We start from the raw sequence: 17,394 nt of genomic DNA on the forward strand, positions 1-17,394 counted from the left end.
CTGCACTTCATGAACATCGAACTGACAAGCATCTGGGTTCGGATGTCTCTACTCAAACCATTTGGCTAACCGCTTTCCCATGCGACTAAAATTACAGTTGTTTGCCGATCTACTAGTATTATGCATATACAATTAGCAGAAAATTGGATGCTACAGAGAATATACCAAACATCGCTCAAGCCCTATAACTTACACCACTGAAGTTAAAAAAAAAAAAAGAAGCTCGAATTGTCTGTTAAATTACGGTTACAAACCCTTCCTTTGTCACCACCACCTACACTCGCTCATTCTGAAGCGTCGTCAGGCAGAAACTAATAATCAGTTCACGAGGCTCTGTAATGAAGATTCTTCTACGCCTTTGTTTTGTTAAGATCGTTGGGGTGGAGCGGTGGAGGTTCGAGAGAGGAACGCACTTAACGAGCACGGAGGTACTGAACTCGCCTTCCTCCTTGATCAACCCTCCCTTTAGTTCTCTTCTCTCTCCGCCCTCCCCTCTTTCCCGGCAAAGGAAAGGATTTTTTTTTCTCCCAGCCGACTATCAGATTGAATATATGCACATGTATGTTGATTTTTACCTTCTTTTCCTGGTGCTGCTGCACTCTGAACTGTCTGGCTTGAGCGTTTGTCAGTTTGTACGATTTTCTGCTACCGTCTCCCTTGGCATTCTGTAAACTTATCATTATTTTTGTTGTTGTCTGTGGTTTTACGACAGCTGATACTTCTACTAACTTCGGGAGGTGTACATTTAAATGGTTAGCTTTTCTTCCCTTGCTGATGTTCTGAGGACAAACAAGCTACAATATGAACAGGTGAAGAGACTGCATTAACGATCTGGTTCATACCGTAGCTAAGAAACAGGCAGCGCAACGTGTACATACCTTCTGCAAACAAGTTCTTTATTGAACTGGGATGTTTCATAGTGCATCTACTTCATATCGACCTGATCAAGTGTATGTTCCATTCGCTGTCTTGTGCAAAATTAGGTGGACGGACAACCTTTTCTCTGGAAGCAGCGTTAGAAAGCATTTGTAACCAAGCTACGTGGTGTGTTTGACAAATGTGGACTAGGCATGGTAGGAGACTAGCTCATCCATAAAGTGCCTGGTGTTTATTTGTCTGTGGATATTCTAGAACATATACATTCACTGCAAAAGGTATAGAGCACCCCAGGGCTTATCCTCATGAAGGGCTCCCAAGTCAAGAAGGCAAACAGCTAAATGAGAAACTTCAAATCTTTAGCCAAAGAAATTTTTATTTTCAATTCGTCGTCATCCACCCACCAGTCTAAAGCGTTTTGCAGAATGTGTATTACTAGAAAATCAAGGACTGTGTAGCACACAGAAACCGAAGTGCCTCTACCCCCACAACCCAGTGTCATGAGTTCAACACCAACAATCTGCACCATTCACCATCATATGCGCTCTAAAGAATCAATCCTATTGATTTTGCTGTCGTCTTTCACGTACCCTAGTCCCTCTCCTCCCACAGCGTTGGTCATGCTGACCTTCCTCCTCCCCGCACCTTCATCGAGCCTCGCCATTTCTCCCAACTCCCAAGAGGTGTGAACCTTACTCCAGTACATACCCTTTAAGACAGTTCACTTTTAGCTTTCAAAGTTCTGTGTGGCCTATTTATTGTTTACAATGGCTGCTGAGTTTGGCTTCGTGCACATCGTTCCCTTTCCATGTGTAAAGCTCTCTGCAATATCTCTGATGTACTCTGACCAGCACAGTGGCTCAGTGTTAACAACCTGTAAAATGACAGACATTAGCTCTTATCAGTGAGAGAAAGGCACAATGTGGAAGAGTAAAGAGGAAGATCCATGTCATTTGACCTTTTACACAAAGAGGACCCACATCATGACTGGTCAAACCTTGAATCTAGTGTCTGAGTTCCTTCCAAACCTAATGCTCTTTAACCTATTTATATTGGTTTAGTCTTTTCATCATAAATTTCTATATATTAAAAACATTTTTCCTCAGTTCATCCTTTATTCCAAAAAAAAAAGGATGTCAGATCCACAAGAGTGAGAAGGCTCCTTCTACGCAATAAACGGCAAAAAAGAATTGATGTTTACCTCACAAGAGAGAGAAGTCTATGAAAATCATTCACACTCATTGCTGCTGGGTTTTCTTTTCTCACACGAACAAACTCCTCCTGAAGCTCCTGCAAAAAGATGCCAGAAAATATAACATTTGCAGTAATGACTTTTAAAAGGCAAAACAAAGTCAAACAGGAAGCTCAAAGCAGTAAGTAGGGTGCCACTAACTTGTCACAAAAATGTGCTGAAATTTTTCTCGAGGGGAAGGCACAGAAGGACAGAACATTTGGACATTGACACCTGAACAATTCACGGGGCTTTGACCTGTTTCACAGTTTCACTAAACCATTTTATACAAATTTACAAATGCGGCATTATCTAATCAATGTCCTTAGTTCCCATGGACTTAAGGTTGTGGAAGCTTGAGCCCTGTAGTTCCTCACGTTATGTAGCCAGCCTACTTCTGTGATGTCACATAAATTGAGTCTAAACCCTTTCCCAAAATATTTAAGTGAGAATTTTGATTTAAAGGCTTGTATCTCATGAATGGAGTAGTGATTTGTTCAGATTTGGAGAAAATGTTTTATAGAACGAACTAAACTCCATCATAAAAAATAATTTTTGCCTTCAGAAATCTTTAACAGCAATATGCTAAGTGTCTGCTTTTTACTTGTAAGCTTTTATACTGAAACTGATTTATGAGGATATATTTTCTGTTATTGCTACAGACACTATAGAGAACTCCCATTTTATGTCATGCACCAAGCACCTAAGTTTGTTTTCTTTTTTGGCTGGCTGGAGGTGGAGTGGTTAATGAAACTTTCAAAGTACCAAATACTTGTGAAAATCTAAACTCTTCAGAGGTGGTCAAAATACCTGTTGTATGCCATCATCCATGCTGTAGTTCATCTTTTGACAGACAGTGATAAATGCTCGCATCTGATTGATTACATCATCTGAGATCTGTGACAAGTGTGACTGAACATGACAGTCAAGGTCCTCTGGCTGATGACAAGGTTGAAGTGGGACATGAACATCTTTCTGCATGTTACAAAAGATTTTTTTAAATTGTTAAAATTTAAAAAAATAAGCTAATCAAACAGCAACATAGACATTAGAAGATAATGTCTTAAGGAAAACGTATTACTGTTATAAACACAGTGAATCCTGAAAACTGCTGACCTTGTGAGAACGATATCTTGTGTAATACTTAAGTGGTCTAGAATATGCTGAAGAGCTCTTGATATAATGCAGTTCTTGCTGTTTTCATTAATAATCTGTGCTCAGTTTAACCTGTGTTCTTGTTGAGTTGTTTGATAAGTATTGGTTTTTCACACCCACCTACAACTAAGTTCACACACACTAAGCTTGCTCATAAGGAAGCCCCTTTACACAACACTACAATTCTTGCATTCACTTTTTCAAATTCTCTATGCATGAGTGCACATAAAGATACAAAAGCACACATTAAAACAGTAACTGACCGGTAGAAAAGACTGTCCTTCTGAGACAAGAAGTACAGGGATATCAACAGAGAAGTCTTGGGTATGATACTTGAAGTCATAAGACACTTTTTGCCACTGTATAACATCACTCAATGCTCTCACATTTTGCACACCTGTATACAGAGTACAAGCCATTCTACAAAACAAAAAGATTCTTAAGACTGAGGACCAGTTAAAGCTTTCTTTTCAATTAAAAATCTTCCCACCAAAAAAAAAACAATTTATGCTACACAGATTCTTCATGACAAAAGAAAAGTGAGCTTTTACAGAAATGTAGTACAAGCCAAAACATAAAAATAATAAGAAATTGTTTTTAAAAATTTAACTCTTTACATAAATTTTTGTTATATAGTTCATGCTGCAAATCACATACCAGTTGCTTCAAGTGTACCACTGTCCATAGCTACTTCATCTAGAATAAGATGAGTGCCCCCTCCAAGCTGCAACTGGCCACTGATAAGTCGATCTGCATCATAATCTTTGCGTGGGGCAAGATGCAGAGTGTTCATTTTGTTTAGCGACAGTGGTAGTAGATGGCTCTGCATGTGATAAAACAAGTTATGAAATCTTTCTGTAACTTTTTATATGATGCATTTTTAAAACCCATTAAATTCTCAAGATTTCATACACACAGAACATGCATAGGTTAATCTGACAGTTAATAATCCTTTGGGGAAAAAAATATATAAAATATACCAACACATTTTTTTTAAAACTTGTGTATTCAGATCAATGGTATTACTTGTGTTTTTAGAGAAGTTATCAGTCTGTTCAGGCCTGCAGCAAGCCCAGCCTTTGCTAATGATCCACTGAGATTCAGACTCAACTTTCCCAATGGCATCACATCTGCTCTTGCGTATCTGCAATGTGTAACTTTTATTCTCAACACTTCTTTTCCTAAAGAGTTAAAAGGTCTATGTCAGAATCTCACAATTTCCCGCATGATACTTTTAATTTTAAATGAAGTCACTTATAATTATGAATCGTTGATCATATATTTTGATCCCTTTTTTTGAAACTACGTGCCTGTGCTAATCTTAACTAAGTGTGCTGACACACGACTATCAGAACAGAAAAAAACTAGTTCTTTAATTTGAGCAGGTCAAATTCATTTAAACGAGTGTTGATACTTACATGCCAGATACAAGATGACACAATAAATATTCTGCTGCCAGTGCATCCCCACACAGTGCATGCTCCAACACTGACAACAACTGTGATCGAAGCATTTCACACCCTGCCTGAAGCCTTGCAACAACTGAGAAAAACATTTATGTTCCTTCTTTCCACTACTTCATTAAAGTGAATTTAAGTGCACAGAAAGCTTTATCTGTGTTACAAGAGAAAAAAAAAACAACTTGATGCTCTACTCTGACTACAAAGCCTCAAATTTTCAGCACAGCAATAGCATGTGAATTCCGGTAAAATGTCAGATCAAATCTGTTTAAGTGACACTTTTGTATGAAATGCCAAAGCCTAACAGAACAGGGAGCTGTGGCAAAGAAGTATACAGGTAAACAAATGAGAGGATATCTCACCCGGATTGCCAGGTAACAGATCTGGAGGCAGAAGTGGATTGTTGTGGGAGAGTTTTCTGACAAGAACAGCATGCACTCGTGGCACAAGTGAAGGGGGTGGGGCATGAGCTGCCTTTTCTGATGCATTCATTCTGCAAAAAAAAAAATCATACTCCAAATTATACTCCATGCATGTCCATGTAGGTACACAGGGGTACATGTCTAATTGTCTACTTGACTATATTTTTATCTAAAAATCATAGAAATGATTTCTTTATGAAACAAATCAGGACTGACAAGTTTACAATAGATATGCAAAGAAAAACAAATGGACAAAATTTCAGAAAAAGCATGCTACATTTTTATCATTTGTCACACTTTTTAATCGTTTATACATAGACCTAAATGTATTAAATTAAAGACACCAAGACACAAAAGCAATAAAAATTTTTTTAAAAAAACACGTACAAATCATCATCAGTCGAATCATTGTCAGCAATGGATGGATCTACTGACAATATACCTATAACCTCCAACATGTCATTTACTTTTAAACTTTCATCCTCGCCGTAAACCTGTCACAACAGTAGGCAACAAAAAAAATTAAAAACTTGATATATAATGGACCTATAATACAAAATAGGGTTCATAAGTAAAAATTATGGTGGACCATAAAGGCTATGTACTGTGAATTTCAAATTTAAACTGCCGCAGATGTTTCATTACAATTAAAAACTAAATGTACTTTTGTGACAGTAGGACAGTCAGACTTCCAGCCATCACTTCCAAATAAAAATGATATTATAATAAATGAGGCAGATAAAACAAAAAACAAAAAATGAAAGTAATTATTCAATGTTAGTGCTACACTCCATATTAACATTGCTGGTTGGATAGCAGTTTTTGTGAACCATCTAACCAAACAAAATTTGAAAAGTAGCTCGTTTTTCAAAGTCTCTCTTACTGCAATAGGAAGGCAGCGATATTGAAAATTTTATCTTAAGCAGATATCAACCAACACTCCAACTGATTAAACCTTTTGGCATGCATTTGGCAACAGAACTACAGGCATACTCTCTGTGTATGTGTGTCTTTTTCTGTAAAGTGCAACGAGCCTGCCCATAGGACCAGGATATGGCATTATATAAGTTCACTGTGTTATTATATTATCATTATACTTATGTCATATGGTACAAGGTATACAGCAATCAGATAGTTAAGAAAATCTTTTCATTCACTATATTCTGCATCAACTTCATTTTTGAAGGCCCTTACCTTAACAAGACATGCTTGCCCAGATTCCGATGGCAATGGAAAATTTAAATCTGGAAGTTTAGTCGATTGGGTACCATCTACACAAAAAGACAAAAAAAATATTTGTTCAAACAAGCATGAATGTTTCTTTTAAGTCTTTGTTTTATGACACCTATGCAAGTGATTGTAGAGCTCGTACAAAATCTATTTCTTCATTTAAATACTTCTTTAGATCTGCTAGAAGTTCTCATAACCCAACCTGACCTAAAGCTTTGAAATAATAAAAATTAATGAAAAAAATAAACTTTACAAAAAATAAACAAACTTAAACACTAGTTTTGTGCCAGACACAACAATTGCATCTTAAATCTGAATACTTACTGTTGCTGTCTGCTGATTGATTTCCTGATGGTTGCGAAGTCTTTTTTAACTTGATATCACCTCTTCTGTTATGGCTATTTTCAGAAAACTCCTCATCCATTGCTTCATCACACGCTTTGTCTTCCTCTTCACCTCTAACCCTCTTATTTCTGCAGAGTGAGCTTGAGGAGGAAGAATGCACTGTTGTTCTACACTGGCTGGCATAATGCTGTCTGAATGTAAGGCCTATCAACATTTTATGTTGTTCACCTATGCATAAAGAGTATGTCATGATGACCTTCAGATAAATGTTTGAGCTTATGGCTTTTTCAGATTTTAGTATAAATTTTGCTCAAATTTACTGTAGGAGGGAAAGGTTTCGAAAAACAAAATGCATGGGAATAATAAAGTAATATTGTAAATGAGAGAAAAAAAAACTTGCTATTAGACTTTTCTTCTGAGAGGCGAGGGATTTGTGGGGAGTGAGAGATACATGGGTAGGTCAACATATCTTTTTTGTGCAATTACAGACTTATGAATTTCCAAAATACTAAGCTGGTAAAGGATACAGTTTTGACCCAAGTTGTCTCTCCTGGAATGGGAACACAGTATAGTGTGGCTCTTTCTCTAGTGATGTTTTCTGGAGCACTGGGCTGTATTTCTTCCTCTGACTAAAACAAAAATTCAACATTCTACAATTCTTAATGGATTTCTAGTTTCCCAGACGCATAAAACCATACAGGTAGTGTAGTATGAGAATATTTGATCAATATTTTCATCACATAGTTTGGGCTACCTAAATGGCATCAGATAATCCTTCCAAAATGCTTCATGCTGAAATCCTACTAGTAACAGCATGAAGTTATTTAAATGTTGTCCTAATCTCAATATATATTATTAGCAAACCAATGGCATCAAAGGTGCTTTGTTTAGACGTCTTTGGTAATTTTGCAGCATTCAAAAATGTGCATTCATATTATAAATGATGGTAGATAACCTTCTCATCAAAGTCTGTAAACTTAGTTCTCTCTTGGCATACAAATTATTTATTTTGAACAAACTATGTACCCACAAAGATATTAGCAATAAGAACTGCCACCCAAAAATTTAAAACCAAAAAATTTACTAAAATATCTTAGACAAGAAAATATTAAATACAACTGTTAAACAAATGTAACGTTTTAAAATAGTAAACTTACGCCACATGCAGCTATGTCCTGGTAATGTCCAGACCTGAAAGTTACAGCTCCTGTAGAAAGGTTCTTCACCGAATATGTGGCAAGGTATAGCTCAGGGCCAAACATGTCTTGCACCATACAGCGGTAACGCACAAGGCTGCTATCAGTAAGTTGGTGCAATCGGCAGCTGTTGATGCTGGGTACCTGTCCCGAAAGGTGAATACATGTTTATCATTGGATGTTTGCTTTTCAAAGGTCCATTCGTAATGTTTTGCTGAAGTAAAAAAAAAAAAAAAAAAAAAAACCCCTCTGATAACTGGCACTAAAATGCACACTTTCATTTACACAAGGTTTTCAACATAATTCCCACTTGCAATAGGGAAGTCCCTTGTTTCTCACATTATGAAAATAGGTTTGCTGCTATGGCAACAGTCACCAGTTAGTTAATGCAACCATCTGGTGATTCAACTATTACATGTCAATTTGACCATCGCCAAGAGTGGATTTGACCACATCTATTATCTATGTGATGATGAGACCATGACTATAAAGAAATGTTTATCTCCTTTACTATTCCTTGTTTACTTACTTGTTACTTTGCATTAAACAAATAAAACTACAACACTTTCACGCATCTTTCAGGTAAATACTACTTCTTTTATTTTTAATGGTTGGCATGCTATTTTATAGTTATTGATTTTCTGCTTTAAATTCTTGCACATTAGTTCAGAAAGTAGTTTGATAATCTTAGTATCTTTGGTTATCTGCACACCTCTCTCTCTTCCCCCACCCCTTCCTCATCCATAAACTATCATACATAAACTATCTGCCAAATGTTGGTCAAATACACTCCCCCCCCCCCCCATCCTCTCTGGCAACATCTCGGCTTGAAGGTTTCACTGGTGATGGAATTCAATAAAATTAAAAACTATAATTTAGATAAACTGATGTAAGCTTTTCACACACAAACCCAAAATAATGAAATAATAAAAAACATAAACACTTCTTTTCGAGACAAACTAAGACAGGGCTGTCTTAGGTCATAAAAATAAATGATACCAATAGGAGAAATACCTACCCAGGCCAATGCCTCTTCTGACTGCAACTTTTTGGAGAAATATTCTTTCACTTTTGTTATTTCGTATGTTCCTGCTGGAAACCGTTCTTTAAACAGAAATGATTTTAGTCAATTTTTACATGAAACCAAAAGACTAGCAGATCTAAGAAACATCATTTGCTCAGTCCTAGGTTTTTTATAAAAAGTTTCCATAGCTTAGTTGCTACAGGGGGATTGAAATATGATTTCTGTTCCCTAGATCCCAACCATGACTACTCTATGAGTTTTTAAATTTCATAGGAGTCATAAGAGACAAAAATGATATTCCCGGTTGTATTTAATGTGTGTGAATGTACAAAGTTTAAATAAGGGAACAAGAACTTCCCTAGACACTTCTAGGCACCTCATCAGTGCAAATGAAGTATTTAATAGTTCTTTGTGGTGGAGGTCAAGATGTCTTCAGTTCTCTTCAATCCAAAGGGACTTTTCTTTGAGACTAAAACTTGGGAGAAAGTCGGAATATTTGGGTTAAAGAACCTTGATGCAAGGGGCCAGTCACCTACAACAGAATGTCAGGATTGCCAACTGTCATCATGGAAACTCCAAGGACTATATGACCAGAACTTGTGCTACCTGGGAAAAACATGGCTGGCAGAAGTTGCCATTCTCAAAGATGACGAGAACATCTGTTTATTTTTCAACACTCCAAAGCACCGAAGTTGAGAGAACTATTTCATATCAAGCTAGTATGTGTTTGTTCGGTGGCATTGTTCATCCCAGTGCATACCACTATGTGCTGTATAATAGTGTAGTTGGGTGAACAAGCAGTTGTCAAAGAAACCTTATATAATGTCCCTGGATTAAGACAGTGCTCAGTGTCCATACTGTCGACAAGCAGCAACTGCTCTCTGATGTGTTAGGGGGACAGAGTGGGGAGAGTCACCAGTATGCCTTGACTGTTGGCTTTAGACCTCTACTTAAGGCCTATTCGCACGCTACAATGTTCGGCACTTAGCTGGGTTAGCAGTCCCTGCAAGGCCTTATTACAAGCATGGGCTTACAACGTGATGAGACTGAGACATAGGAAGAATATAAAGAACAAGAGCTATGGTAACAACTGTCAGGATTAAGTTGTATATTATATTAGATTGTATATGTATGTGAGAAAGGATCGTGGTTATAATGGGAGTTAACAGGACAATAACATTGAAAGTACAAACAGCGTGGATATTACTGGATTGTGTGAATGTTTTCTACATAATTTGTATGTTAATAAATCTTTTTTCTTGTATTTTGTTACATTTTGCTTAGTCTTTTGTTTGGGGGAAGAGCAAGGGTTTGGGGTGGGATGCGGTAAAATTTAAGTGACTGGTATGTGAATATTATATGAAGCATTCCCCTGCAGGATTATATTAACGTGGGAAGCGCAAGTTAGGTTTTAACTATCACCCATGCCCCCAGAAATGCAGAAGCACTCTTATAACAGGCCTAGTGTATTTCCAAATACTGTACATATAAATATATCCAATGCATTCTTGTGTCCATGCATGTCTGCACTAATCTTAATTTTACTAAGAAAAGTAAAAAAAAAAAATGAAGGGAATTTTGAGATTTGCTACTTTATCATTTTCCCCTCGATGTATCCTCAACGGTACAATCACAGATGAGATGTTACTAAACTGGGATCACAAGACTTCATCAAGAATTATGATCTAACGATTTGTCGTCATATATAATTATATATATGTTGACTCAACATAAAGCCGCATGTGGTTTTAAATTACATACCAACAACCGTTTGAATCACTGTCAAAGGCTTCTCAATCCAGTCTTCTACGCCAGGCATCTTCTATGGGTGGTCAAATTAGATTATGAGCTATTGCAAATGCTGGGTAAAAAAGTTCGTATAATGATAGTTGTTATGGTTTGTAACCACAATGGCGGGAAAAACCATACTCTTGACAAAACATTTTTCACAAGTTAAGAAATTTAGGCGCTCAACTTTATTTTATCATGTAACTCTGAAAACAACATTAATAGAAACATTTTATACTTAAAATTTCTTCAAATAGAACCGTTTTAAACAACATTATTATTTAGTAACAGACAAAGTTATTGATTACTTTAATTTTCAACCCTAGAAAGTCTTTGTCAAGGGACACCACACTGTATTAACAAGCTCAACATGGCTTCGTCACGAAAGAAACGTGTTGTTGATGAAACGGCATCAGACTGCGACGAAGTTGCCGAGGATATGAGTGACGAAGATACTGACGAAAGCGAAAATGAATTTATGAATCAGGTACAGAGTACAGTAGTTGAAATTTCCTTTTCAATGTCGGAAAAGTAAGAAATACTTTCGTTGTCAAACCTGTAAATATCCACTCTCACTCAAGTTTAGTACTGAGCTTTTATAACTGATATATGTTATAAACTACACAACAGTGCTGTTTGTATTTCAGGAAGTTCAGGTGGAATTTGAAGCTTGTATGCCACAGGATTCAGACTTCGCAGGTATAAAAACTTTGCTACGACAGGTAAGGAAAAAGGTGTTTTTTTTTCTATTTATTGACTATCCCCTATCCAAAACGTGTAAGAGTATAAAAATTCATGGTTACAGCAGTGTTTTACTTATCATAAAATGAACCCACTGAAAAATCCAGTCTTCACAATCCTTTGCGTGGACATTAAAATAAATATTCAAAGCTATAAAAGAAAGTAATATTAAATATGTGGTGGAATCAAAAATGTCCAGAAAGCTTAAAATTATATTCTGGGCTTTTTGATTAATACATTAATATCAGCTGATTATTTTGCAATAGCATGGATACTCTGTGTTTGATTTTGCATGTGGTGTACACATGAGCAGGGGTACCAGGGAGGGGTTACCTTACATAATGTTTATCCTAATGTGGATTTATCTCAGAAACTTTTCAAACATCACATCTGGCAATCACTTTTTTTCCCTTCTTTATAGTCAATACACGAGCTATTTATGAAAAAAATCTAGAAACGTACCATTCGTTTATGAGCACCCATGCATATGCCTAAAGCTAGGACTAGAAGTAGAACATTTAGGATTGATTGGGATGATTGATGCCATGTGCTCACACAATGGATCAAAGAACACAAGAGATAGTGCTGATTGTTTCTAGTAACAGGGATAAAACTCTGCAACCTTATCTTAAAATAGATTAAAATAAACAATAAAGTAAATGCTCCAGAAAAAGTGTATTGATAGTCTATGTCTTTTCTGTATACAAATAGAGTATTCCTAAATTTGGTTTTAAGAGTGGACAAAGGTGTTGATCTTCAAGGTAACACCCAATCATCTCACAAATAAAGCACCATTTGTTACCTTAATAACTTGTATGTGCCACATCACCACACTCTATTTATGTGTTTGTATTGGTGACTGCTATAATTGTTCACATCTAAATTTACACTGTGTGCACTATACTCCATTAAGGATTCCTTTTGTTTGTTTCAGTTGTTTCTTAAAGCAAATGTCAACTTGTCAGAGTTGGCAGACATGATCATTTCACAGAACTATGTTGGCAGTGTTATCAAGGTTGGCTTCAAGATCAAATTCTTCCTTGGAGTTAAAGTAGTAGATAATCTTTACAATACAGCTAGGTCATAAAACTATACTTAAATAATTTTACTTTCTGATTGAGAAATTATAGATTATGTAAAAAATATTATTATATGGGCTTAAAAGCAAAGTGTGTGTGTATATAGTAGATTTGCACTTTTTATTAGCCTGGTAATTGGGAGCTGGTCAATTTAACCATTTACCAATTCAACCAAGCTAGTTCGACCAGAGCCATGAGTTGATTTGACTACAGATTATAGTAGCTCTAGTTACAAAATTCTCGTTTTTAAAAATATAAACTTAAAATGTCAACATTTTCATAACACTTTAAAATATCTCATATTTTCATTTTTCAGGGGGACACACACACACACACAAACTTGTATAGACAACTTTCTTCTTTTTTGGGGGTAGGGGGGATTTCAGCTTTATTTGTATAGATGTGAACATGCACAGGCAATGAAATATGTGTTTAGATTAACCATTGTGATAAAGAAAGGTGCCAAATAATTGGGTCACAAATATGAGGTTCCCCACTCATTGCTTTTATGGTCAAATGAATGGTAGGTGTGCTTGAGTTAACTCACCTAAGGCTGCATTAACTACCAGCTGTGGTGAAAACAAGAAATGGTTTGATTGGCCAGTGACCTCATATTTAGGTCTGTCAAATAATATGCAGAAACATTACCATGTGCAGTTGTAATATGATGAACTTTAAAAAAATGTTCCCAGCAAATAGATGCAGAGGAAGAAGATGATAGTTCCATGGATGATGACAGTGGTGATACTGTGTTTGGTCTTGTAACCATTATCAATCTTGCAGATAAGAAGGTTTGCATACTTTTAGAAAAACCAGTTTCTTATTAATTTTCTTCCCAGAAAGGAGATCATAAGAAATGTTTGTGGAAATGGAATGTATCTGATCAATTTGTTAAAAATAATTTGCCAGATGTGTTAATAACATGAACTTACAGTTACAATAACAACTTTCAAGTTTTGGTAATTCTTAAACTTAAAATATGTTTATGTACAAGTTGTAGAATTAAAAGTTACACTACCAAAAATCCTTATTGGTGTCCAAATGTTCTGTTTTCTTTATGTTGACACCTTGTCTTAGGTGCCATAATTTCAAAAATTCTGTTTGATTTTTCAAAGTTCATTCCTCAATCGTCATTGAAATGCGATTTTTGTCAGGATAAAGACTGCATACAAAAGATCATATCGATGTTGACATCAAAGAGCAAATCTGTCAGCCCCCAAGATGGGCAGAAGATAGAAGAGCTCTTCAGCAATCCAAATGAAACAGTTGGCCTTCTCATCAATGAACGTTTCATCAATATACCTTATCAGATCACCCTTCCTGCTATGCAGTCCCTCAGGTATACTTGTAGCCTGTAAATGTTGTATTACTTATACTTATCATTTCAGTAACAAAGCAACATGCAATTTATTACGAAGCATTTATGAGGATATGCACACAGTGAAACATATATGTATGTGTGTGTAATCAGTAGAATGACACTTAAGTTAAAAAGCATTTTGTAAGATTTGTTGTTTTCGGTTTTTCTCCAGAAAGGATATTGAAAAAGCCAACAAAAAGCAAATGCCTTTTACATTTACAAAAATTCTGCTCCTATGCAAGACATATAGATACAAGATTGAGGATAAGGGGCAAGTACCATCATTGTTCTTTTCCAATCCAGAGGAGGAATTTTTGGTAGAGGTTAGTATTGTGCACATCTACCAGGTAAAATGATTAGAAGTTTGTTGGTTTGCTTTTAGAGATATGGTTTTTACACCAAAGCATAATCACAACTTCATATTTGAAGTAGGTGAATTTTTAAAAATTAACTTAACACATTTTACTGTTCACAAAAAAAAAATCTTGGCATCTTCTGTTTCTCAAATATATGAGTATGGACATATTTTTGTTTTTTCATTTGTTTTTAACCTCTTTATAAATCTCTCTTCTTTTGCCCACTATTATTCCTAAAAATTGTGTTGTTACTTCACAGTTTTTTGTATTCGTTTTTTTTCTTATCGTATTTTTGGGGATTTTTTTTCACCAGATGAGTGACCTGAGTGTGACCTGGTCTGTGGCATCTGAGCGAGATGGTGTGTCTGAGAAAAAGTGGGATGAAGATGACATGGAGGCCACAAGGACGGTTCTAGTTCTTGGAGTGGACAAACTTGACTCTTTCATTGAAAGACTAAAAAGTGAATTGGCCCAATAGGTTTTCTTTAAAGTAAAGCAACTTTTGACCTTTGGTTTGGTTGCTTGTATGTGTGTATGCTTTTTTTAAAAATTATATGAAGGTTTTGACTCAAAGAATAGGAAAAAGGAATGTAGCAAGCAACAAAGGTGCAGCATTTAAATAGGACAGTCAATTTCATAGCTTAAACTGGGGAGAAGTGACAAGCTACTGTATTTATAAATAGGGGAAATACTATAATTATAAAAATTTTAAAGCTTTAAATGATGTTGATTTTAATTAAAATATATGAATTTATGACTTTCATTTTCTGAAAATATGGTCTATGTAAATATTTTTGCAAGAAAAGAAAGCCTGTGAAATAAAGAGGTTTAAACACAGATCTTTACAAATTAGATTTGTGGGCATTCTTGTGCCTGCCATAAGGTTCATTCAAAGCCATCTTTATCATTATGTACACCATGTATTCAAGGTAACACAACATGTTTGCAGTCATTCACTCGAAAAAATAATGCATGTGAAAAGGAGTAGAGAACAAGGCAATGGCTTGTATAAAGTGAAATACAGTGGTACAGTGAATGCTTTCTCAGCCACTGATCATCGGTTGCCACTCCGGCACAGCTACACAGATCAAACCAAAAACAACCCCGTCATTCAAGGCATTCCTCCCGGACAACTCAAAATGAATAAAGATGTGATGAGGCAAAAGTTACTGATGTAATGCACATAATTCACCTCCCGCCCCCTGAACCTTGACAGTACCAAGTATTTTGTATATGCCATAATATTTATAAAGATGTGTCATCATCACTGTACGCCCAGAAAGTTGATTTCACATCTCTGCTCGGTCTCACGATGTCACCACTGTGATCAAGTATATGTTCCAACTTCCACTCACCAAGTGGAAGAGTTTCGCCCAAACCTAGATAATGATATAAAGACATCTTCGTACTCGGTGGTTGGAACTCTGTGGTCGATCCATATGCCTACCAGTAAAGGGCAGGAACGGTGGATAAATTTGGCTTTGGCGAAACCAATGACTGGGGGCATTAGATTCCTAGAGTTCGCGCAGAAACATACTCACCTAAGTAGCAGTAGGCAATGGATTTTTATTTTTTTTTTTGTTTGCATGTGCAAATAATGATTTAATAATAATTTTTACTTAACTTTTCGTGTGTGTAATTCAGCGCATGTATGTTTGTCCTCGTCATACGAACGAGATAACTACATATTCCCTGAGCGAATGAAACTAGTGTCGTCTCATACACGGTAGAATAGCGGACGAAAGCAGTGAAGTACAGAACACACACAACGAGTGACAGAGAAGCTGAACAATACACCGAAGAGAACATACTTTTTAGGTAAAAGAGGGTCTTTCGTGGACCCTAAGGTCGGCTAAATGTGGGTGTGTAGTAGATAAAATTTATAACTATGAAGTCAAGAATAAGTATGAGGACAAACGAATCAGTGGAAGAACACTGGTCAAGAGGGACAGAAAACGAGGAATGGATGACTCCAGAGACCCGAGCAAAGATTGAATCAAGAAAGGAACTGAAACAGAAGCTTAACCAGCGTCAAGATCAACAAGAAAAGGAAGATTTCAGAGCTGAATATTGGGAAGCCAACCGCCAAGTGAAGAAGTCTGTCAGAGAGGACAAGAGACGCTTCACCAATGAACTGACAGAAGAAGCAGAGACATCTATACAAGGAAACATGAAGTGACTATATGAAATAACACGAACTCTGTCAGGCAGCAGGCAGGAACATTAGCCCAAACAAGCCAGTGAAAGATAAAGACGGCAAGACCTGGTTTTGCCAGGATATGTCATGCACTGACCACATTGCCACACTCCTTATCATCATTGAACAGTCTATTGAGTTATCTCTTTCTATAACTTTTGTGGACTTTGAGAAGGCATTTGACAGTGTAGATGGGGACGTAATCTGGAGGCTCCACCTAAGCTCATAAAAATTATTCGGGGGTTGTAAGAAGACTCTGTCCTGCCAAGCTATTCACTATATGTATATACCTTTCGCAATGAAGATCAGCGTAAGACAGGGTTGTATATTAACATCAACAAACCTTCTTGATGGTCATAGACTGGATTATGCACAAGATAACCCAAGACAACAACACCGGTATCCAGTGGACCTTCACCAACTTTGCAGATGACATATATTAGTCTCCTATCTCATCGGCAAAAACATGCACAAACCAAATTAAACTGAGTAAGCTAGCAGAGGAAGCAGAGAAGACTGGCTTCAAGGTCAACAGAAAGAAGACCGAAGTGAAGAGAATCAACAACTAGCAGGAACTTCCAATCCAACTTCAAGGAGAGAACATCCTGGAAACAGACCGTTTGTATCTGCAGGGAGCATTGTCAACATGAACGGTGGAGCGGGAGATGACATCAAAAGCCGCATCAACAATTATCGTAGTAATCAATCTTTCGTGCTGTGATGTTAAATATGCTTTTGAGCAAGTAGACAAAGTTTGACAACTATTTTGTATCAAGGATGTAATACGAGTTCGTGGTTTTATTGGCTTAGGTATCGTCATTTTTGTTTTTACTAATTAATACATCTCCTTTGGTTAGTCTACAATATAAAAGACATGGGTTGGGAACGAGGATTATTCCTATTCATGGAGTGCATAAGCGTTCGTATCTTTCCC

General features: G+C 36.5%; 2 protein-coding genes across 2 annotated transcripts; one reads left to right on the top strand and one right to left on the bottom strand.

Moving 5' to 3' along the window:
* Nucleotides 1-214: 214 nt before the first annotated feature.
* LOC112564240 (mini-chromosome maintenance complex-binding protein-like) lies at nucleotides 215-10,926 on the bottom strand. The gene is made up of 15 exons (XM_025238926.1): nucleotides 10,701-10,926; nucleotides 8,934-9,019; nucleotides 7,877-8,059; nucleotides 7,247-7,348; nucleotides 6,699-6,906; nucleotides 6,339-6,415; nucleotides 5,532-5,638; nucleotides 5,085-5,215; nucleotides 4,681-4,804; nucleotides 4,289-4,406; nucleotides 3,920-4,085; nucleotides 3,526-3,659; nucleotides 2,918-3,082; nucleotides 2,078-2,166; nucleotides 215-1,750 (listed from the first exon to the last, which is right to left on the bottom strand). The coding sequence occupies exons 1-15, from the start codon at nucleotides 10,756-10,758 to the stop codon at nucleotides 1,639-1,641; spliced, it is 1,860 nt and encodes a 619-aa protein (XP_025094711.1). The 5' UTR covers nucleotides 10,759-10,926; the 3' UTR covers nucleotides 215-1,638.
* Nucleotides 10,927-11,047: 121 nt separating this feature from the next.
* Nucleotides 11,048-15,102, top strand: LOC112564241 (protein BCCIP homolog). Its single transcript, XM_025238927.1, has 7 exons — nucleotides 11,048-11,214; nucleotides 11,375-11,449; nucleotides 12,403-12,483; nucleotides 13,240-13,338; nucleotides 13,702-13,886; nucleotides 14,080-14,230; nucleotides 14,577-15,102. The coding sequence occupies exons 1-7, from the start codon at nucleotides 11,098-11,100 to the stop codon at nucleotides 14,739-14,741; spliced, it is 873 nt and encodes a 290-aa protein (XP_025094712.1). The 5' UTR covers nucleotides 11,048-11,097; the 3' UTR covers nucleotides 14,742-15,102.
* Nucleotides 15,103-17,394: the final 2,292 nt, after the last annotated feature.

This window comes from Pomacea canaliculata, linkage group LG5, assembly GCF_003073045.1.
Source record: "Pomacea canaliculata isolate SZHN2017 linkage group LG5, ASM307304v1, whole genome shotgun sequence".
NCBI lineage: Eukaryota > Metazoa > Mollusca > Gastropoda > Architaenioglossa > Ampullariidae > Pomacea > Pomacea canaliculata.